At 54.0% G+C, this 7,311-nt stretch overlaps 1 protein-coding gene across 1 annotated transcript; it reads left to right on the forward strand.

Annotated features, from left to right (window-relative positions):
- Positions 1–957: 957 nt before the first annotated feature.
- On the forward strand, positions 958–5,514 carry LOC104516466. The gene is given in 6 exon segments (XM_010160798.1): positions 958–1,098; positions 1,181–1,454; positions 1,669–1,781; positions 2,000–2,098; positions 4,255–4,456; positions 5,078–5,514. Coding segments are annotated over 6 exon segments (1,266 nt in total).
- The last annotated feature ends 1,797 nt before the right edge of the window (positions 5,515–7,311 follow it).

Consider the following 7,311-nt stretch of genomic DNA (forward strand, 5'->3'; position numbering starts at 1 on the left):
AGTGCTGATGTGGAAGGGTGATGGATGCCCTGCTCCGACTGAGCGGGCAGTGCTTTGGCTCGAAAACAGCCTGACCGGTACCAGCTTGGCTGTGCCAACTGTGAGAACCCGACAAGGCCACATCTTCTCGGGGAGCAGGGAGCCTAGGCTGTGTCTTATCAAGCGATAACAGCACTAGCCATAGCTGGAACTAGTCAAAACCAAAACTGCCAGCTGCACAAACTCCAAAGGAGGAGGGGTTGACTGTGAGTCCATCGCTTTACCCTATAAATACCTGTAGCCTCCTCGAGCTGATCAAGTTCTCCTGCACAACAGCGGGCTGCTCAGCGGTGAACTCCCTCCCCCTGGAGCAGGGACACCTCGCAAGGTTCTTTCTGGAGGCTGAGAGACTCTTTACCTGGCATCCGGTGTCTAAAGGAAGGTAAGCCACATTTTACACTCAGCCCTAAGTACGCAAGTGACATTTCTGTATATGTACAGCCTTGGCCTAACTGTTACAAGTGTGGTGAGAGGTAGAGTGTTTGACTGCTGCCTAAATTGTTGTTTAGGTCATTGCTTAAATCACTGTGAAATCACTGTGAGTTTGCCTGCGACAGGAGGCTGGCCCCACTGCCTGCACGCCGTGGGTACAGCACCTTTGGCAGTCAGTGGAATGGCAGGATCTTGCCTGCCATCCAGGGCAGAAAGTTTGGAGCTCTTCCACTTTCCCTCTCTTCCTGCAGCTTTTGTGTTCTGGGTGGAGCATGGCTCCTGTGTCTGTGTCCCAGTAACTGGTGGGGAAACTGGTGTGGTGGGGTATAATAGCCTTGTCGGGGAGGTACTCCTGGGCTGGTTGTTGCAGCTCCCCTGGCAGCTGTTGTTGCATGGGGAGACTTTGCCTGTAGGGACTGAGGGACATCTCAAAGGAGTGCTGATGTCTTCCCCAGTGCCTGTGCTCACTTTGGGTGTCCCGCTTAGATGTCATGCCTGGACGAACTAGCAGCCCTGGCAGATGAGGACTTGCTTGACTTCATCCTGAAGGCTGATGCTTCCCACTCTGATAGCCAAGGTGGGGAGGAGATTGATCTGCTGGAAAACTGGCACCCTCCAGAGCCTGAGGTGAGTTCTTTGGGAGGAATCACTGCTGGGTTGTGGTTCAGGAGGTTTGCCTCCCTGCTAATTAAAAGCTTTTTCTCTGCAGTTCGTGGACAGGGAGATGGAGGACTTCATCAGCTGCATGCTGAACCCCTTTGAAGATGAACCAAACATGCTGCAGGATTATTTGCCTGTTGAGAGTGACACCAGCATTTCTGAGGATCAGCATCAGCCCCATAGCTTTGACAGCAGCTTTGCTGGCAGCTCTCAGAGCTCAAACGTTTTGCAGATTGATCACAACTATTCCCTCCATGAGGATAAGCTTGTGCTGGAAAGCGTGAGGTCTGAGATGGCAGAAGGAGAGATTTCCACTGACCTTGGTATGTGTTGTCCTTGGGCTCATTCTGTCCTGGGTATGGGCAGAAAAGCAGTCCCACATTGGGGGGTTTTTGGGTGGGTGCCAGGCAGTGATGGAGAGAGCAGAGTTTAGTGGCTTTCTGCTGCCATCAAATTGTGGTTTCATGCTACTCAAAGCTGTCTGGTCAGGTGCTGCCTCACTCAGGTCTAGCATTTGACTCTCCTTTCCTTTCCCAGAGAAAGAGATGGATTGGGAAAGCACAAGCAAGGTACCTGAAGACATTTGTGGTTTCCCCACTGCTGTTGCTGTGGATGCAGAACCCTGGCTTGTGCCTGAAGCTGTTGCCTGGGTATTGACTACCATGCATGTGGGCCCCAGCCTTTGCTTCTGGTCACATCTCCCCTTCTCTCCTGGCTTGGCTCCTATGGGAAATGTCTCTGAGGAAAGCATGATGCTGCTTTGGGAGAGCTGGCTGTGGTTCTGTGGGCTTTCTGCTCACCCTCTTTGCCCTGGGGTGGATTCCCTTTACTTTGCATTCTCAGTGGGCATATTTTTACTGTTTTCTAGCCCCAAATCCCAAATCTGGTCCTGGCAGAGGAGGAGGGGCAAAGAGATAACCTGAACAAAGAAGGTGTTTCATTACCAACCTATCTGCTACAGCCTACGGTGAGTCTTTGCTACAGCCTGTCACCTCCAAATGGACTTGGACCACTTGAATGGTTCAGCCAGAGTAGGGATTTGAAGACACAGGCTGGTGCCTTGATGGGAGCATTGGTGCCCGGGTGCTCCGTTCAGGGCAGTGTGTGGCAAGGCCTGGTGTCCTCCTCCTCACTCCCAGGACTGTAGGGGTGTCCACCTGCACAGCAGCCTCTGCTTGTCTAATGAGGTAGATCTGAAGAGCAACGAGACCTGGCTGTTGTCACTCTCCCCACTCATAGCTGCGTGCAGGAGGCAGTTACACCACAAGTGCCTCCAGCCTGTCTTTTCCTGCTTGCCTAGTGGCTCGTGAGCTGCATGCTTGTGTATGCCTCGCTTTTGCCTCACTGGGGGTGCTACTAGCTGCATCAGCAGGCCAGTTTGCCTTACAGCTCCTGCAATTCATTCAGTGGTGTCGGGAGGGCCAGAGGACAGAAGCACGTGGGCTGAACGCTGAGATGTATGCAGGGTTTGTGAGGGCTGGATTGCCAATGCCCTGACATTGCTGCTGATGAGAAATGACCCTTGCAGGCTGAAGACCAGCTTCTGAAGAAAGTGCATTTGAAGAGGCGGAGAAAGCAGTCAGCCTGGAGCTGTCATCACAGGAGGAAGACCCACGTGAAAAAACGGTACAGGCACGCAACACTGTCACCAAACACAGAGGGGACAGACAGGTTCTTTTAGGGATCCCTGGCAGAAAAATGAAGGCACTAAGTTGCGGTTTCAATTAAAGCTTTGTTTTCATAACATAATAGGATTAGTATAACACAGAATTTATGATGACAGTAGCACAGGACTCCTACAGGCAGACCAATGTAGTATGATCTATAAGCAGTATAATACAGAATTTATAATACAGTTGTATTATAAATACAATTATACAATATAAATATAAATTATAGCATATAAATATAATCTCTATTACAAACACCGATTATATTTTATAATCTCTAATTACCTAGATCCCAATACAACTTACGATTTCTAACCATCTGGACCCTCTGCAAATCACATCAGATCTTAATACATGCAGTAATATATTTGCTGTATCAATTACAATGATCAACTCAAAAATTATATGAAGGAATATGAGTCGTTTCCTCAGTCCTGGGAGGAAACAGAGGTTGAGATGTCCCTGGCCAGGGGTTGGGGGGAGGCGGGGAGGTCCCGAGTGTCACTCCCCAGCAGCAGCTCTAGTCCAAGTTCCCCCTTAGGGCTTGTAACTGATTTTATGGATGGTGGTCTATGTGCTGTTACACTTCCCCGCTCTGTGACAGGGTTGTCAAAAACACTGGTCTGGCCAGACGCCTGGAACCTGCAAAGCTGGTAAGGAAGGGAGTAGTCAGCCTGGTGCCGCAAAGCCCTGAGGCCTGTCAGGTAGGGAGGGGAAGAAGAAATCTGTTTGGTTTGTCTACCTGGTGCACAGGACCCTCGGGGTCTGATAATGTGACCTGCTCAGTCACAGGCGATGAGGTGATGTCACCTCATAAAATAGCGTTGATTGAGCCGACCACACTGCTGGGTGGGGAGCAGGGGGTACCGGTCACAAGCAGCTGTGCTGTGCTACTGCTGGGGTCTTCCCAACCTGGTCAGAAGATGAGGCTGACCCTGTGGGGCAGCAGCTCTCCTCAGGGGGCTCAGAACCTTGGGGCATATCTTGCCTTCCTTTCTTGCGCTTGGAGATGGCCCAGAGCTTGCTCTCTTTAAATCAAGTGCTGGTCCTGCGTGTTCTCCAGGTCAGGCTAGTTTGCAGTACAGCCGGGTATCGCGGATCTGTGCTCCTGGGAGTGAGCTTCCTTAGGGATTTGTCTGGTGATTCTCTGGGGGTCTGAGCGGGCTCACTTCTCCCCACACTGCGTGAGATGTCACTGGGCTGCTCCAGGTGGTGCCAGGTAGACCCCAGGAGCAATTTTATCTGCCCCAGCCCCAAGTGGCCGATGACTTATGGGGAGAGCGGTGAAGTCCCTCCCTGCTGTTGGCTAACAAAACCTTTCTGTTTTTCCCCTGTGCTGCTCATCTTCCCCTGGAAGCGTGGCAGCAAGAGCAGCTCAGAAGCACAAGCAGGAGAAGAAGGTGCAGCTGCTGTGGAAGAACAAGCCGTGAGTTCTTGTTGTTGGACATGGCAGGAGGTGCGGCTGTTCCTCTTCTTGGGAGCGGTCAGTCCCTCGCTGCAGGGGGTGAGGAGGGGAGCGGGCAGCTCTTGGTTCCGCAGCGGCATTAACCTGCGTTGCCTGAAGGTCACTGCTCAAGCAGTTGAGGAAACTGCAGGCCTTGAAACGGTCAGAAGCAAGAACCGCTGCAAAAGCCGCCGCAGAAGAGTGCTCTGTGGTGAGTGGCTTCAGCCCCAGTCCCTCCTGTGCTTGTACGTTTGGGAGAGAGGCGTTCGTTGTGGCTGGTGATGCTTTCCATGTCATTTTAGGAGGTCGTTGCTGATCGTTCTGTTTCCAGGTTGCTATGTTTCCCTGCGTTTTTGTCTCCCTCGGCATCAGCTAATCAGGAAGCACAGAGCTACTGCCCGAGCTCAGAGGTGAGTGCACGGGGGCTGAGGGGTGGATCCGGAAGTGTTGCCCTCCAGGAGCAAAGCACCTTCCTCAGAGACAGCCTGAACTCTGAGGTGCCTCCAACCCAGCAGCCCCTTGCCTGGGCTGACCGCTACGTTTGGCTTTGCTGTCTTGCCCCAGCTCTGGGCTCTTCCTCAGCCCTTTTGCAGGGACCCAGATTGGGGCAGGACCCTAAGCCAGGGGCAATACTGGAACTGGAGGGAACCAGTCCCTCTTGGAGCTGTGCTTGTTCCGGACAGCTGTGCAGCATCCTCTCTCCGCCTCCCCTGGGAGGAAGCAGCCCTTGTTCAACAGTTTGTTCCCCTCTCAAAGGCTCTGCGGTGGCCTGTGCTTGGAGCAGGATGGTGAGAGGCTGGGAATGACAGGGCTGGCTCTCTCTCTCTTGCAGTGCTGCCATGGCAGATCCCTAAGTTCCCAAGCTATGTACCACCTGATGTGCCTGAGGATGTTGTGCTGGGGGGATTCAGCCCAGATACTGAGGATCCCTCACTGTCAGACAGCCTCGATCAATGATGGGAAGAGGGGCAGGGTCCACCCAACCCCAATCCCAGATCTTCTTTCAGCAGCAACTCATCCTTCAACCCTCTGGCAGCAGCAGGCTCTGAGCTTGGCCCTCCCCAGCCTCAGGACCAGTGCTTGCAGAGCTGCACTCTGCAGGCAGCAGTGCTGGCGACGTGGAAAGCCAAGAGGCAGGAGTGAGTGGAACGTCCTTCCGGAGTTGTCACCCAGCAGTACAGTGCCACTGAGATGGGACCACTTCTGCTTCTTAGGGTGACACCAGGCACCCCGCCAGCCAGGGACAAAGAGAGCTGCATTAACAGGTAGTCCATCTAAGCGGATGCTTCTGAATACTTTTCTGATTGCTGGCAGCTCAGAGGGTTTGCCAGGGAGGAATAGTTCTAGAGTTGACCTGTTCTGAGAGTGCTCTGTGTATCAATAGCAGGACTCGAGCTGAGATGGGGTAGGAAACTGGAATCTTGGCCACTGCTGCTGTTGCAACCTGCTGGGTCCCGTGGCTTGGGATGGGCTGTGGCAGGGAGGGTGAAGGTGGTCAGGCCTGAGGTACCCGTATTTGGTCTGACTGGATGCAGTTGGTTATGGAGGCAGCCACCCTGCTTCTTCCCTGCCCAGGTCAAGATGATGAGGCTGAGTCCTGCACTTCTTACTCTGGTAGCTGCAAATGTGTGCCTCTTGTCCCTTCTCCTTAATCCTGCATTGTTGCCTCATTCTAGTGTGAGATAGCAAGTTTTTAGTGCCCTTGCAGGGGGTGGTCCTACCATTGTGACAGACCCTGCATGTTGCCCGTTCCTGCTAAATTTTGAGCCCTGGCACTGCTCCTGGCCTGGCTATGGAGGTACTGTGGAGTCCTTCCCGAGCCGTGTGCTCTTTTGCCTTCTGTAGAGGCTGAGCTAAGATATCCCACAGCCCTGCGAGTGGGGCTTCTGGGCATCGCGGAGAAGGTGTTCCTAGAACCACTCTGCTGGGGGTGCGTGGAGCAGAGAGCAGCAGAGCTACTTTCTCTGCTGAAGGCTTTCCTGGCCAGGGGACCATTTCAGAGCTGTGTCCTCACACACCCTGCGCTGAATGCTGATTCAGTTGGCTGGCTCTAGTTGCTCCCCACGGTTGGGTGAAAGCACTTTGAGCTGGTGAGTGGTGTGTTTCCTGCAGCGCAACTTAGTGATAGCTCCTGAGCATCTGTCCTCGTCCCACCCCAGGGCATTTCGTAGAATGGTATGGAACGGTTTGGGTTGGAGGTCACCTAATCCAACCCCGCTGCCATGGGAAAGGACCTCTTCAGTAGACCAGGATAATAATAAACAACTTTCTTATTAAAAGCATAGATAAGGCCTGATGGTGTGTGACAGTCTTCTGTGGTCATTTCAGTGAGGGGCTGGGCTGCTGGGTGGTGGCTGGGAGCACTGTGGGAGGAAGCCTGGGGAGGCTTTGGGGTGATCACCCTTGCAGTCTATTGAAGAGCAGCACATGCTGCGTTCCCTTCCCAGGGGCTGTCTGTGCAGGGGGGCTTGGTGAGACACGGTCCCGGTTTCCTGAGCAGTCACTCTGCTCTCACCCCACTGTGAGGGTGCAAAAACACTCTTGAACCACTTTTGAAGAGAACTCAGCGCACCCGGTGCCCATGTGTGACCTGCAGGCGCCCAAGGTGGGGATGAAGCGAGCCGCTTCCCTGCTCGGAAGCATGAGGAGCTGGTGTCTGCCCTCACCCCTGCTTTCGTAACGGGGAGCTGCACAATCGCAGGAAGCGGAGCAGAGCCAGGGTGGTGCAACAGCCCCCTCCCCTCGGCCGGAGGCCACGGAGAGGGCCCTGACTGCTGCGTGGTTGCTAAATCAGGGGCTCGGTGGGGATCGCTGGGTCCAGGGCAGGCAGTGGCAGACCCTGAGCTCAGGCTGTGGAGCACAGCATGGGGTTCGGGGGGTTGGGAGCCCATGGAGGCGATGGGTGCAGGCAGCGCCGCGCTTGCAGCCTGACTGGGAAGCCAAGCGTGCTTGGGCAGACAAACAACATATAAAATTGGGTATTGTATCTCTGCGCCGGGAGGAGAGACAGCCAGGGGTGGCTCACCCGCGGGCCCTGCCTCGGCGCGGCAGCCAGCACGTTTCTAA

This window comes from Eurypyga helias, unplaced genomic scaffold (genome assembly GCF_000690775.1).
Source record: "Eurypyga helias isolate BGI_N326 unplaced genomic scaffold, ASM69077v1 scaffold25661, whole genome shotgun sequence".
Lineage (NCBI taxonomy): Eukaryota > Metazoa > Chordata > Aves > Eurypygiformes > Eurypygidae > Eurypyga > Eurypyga helias.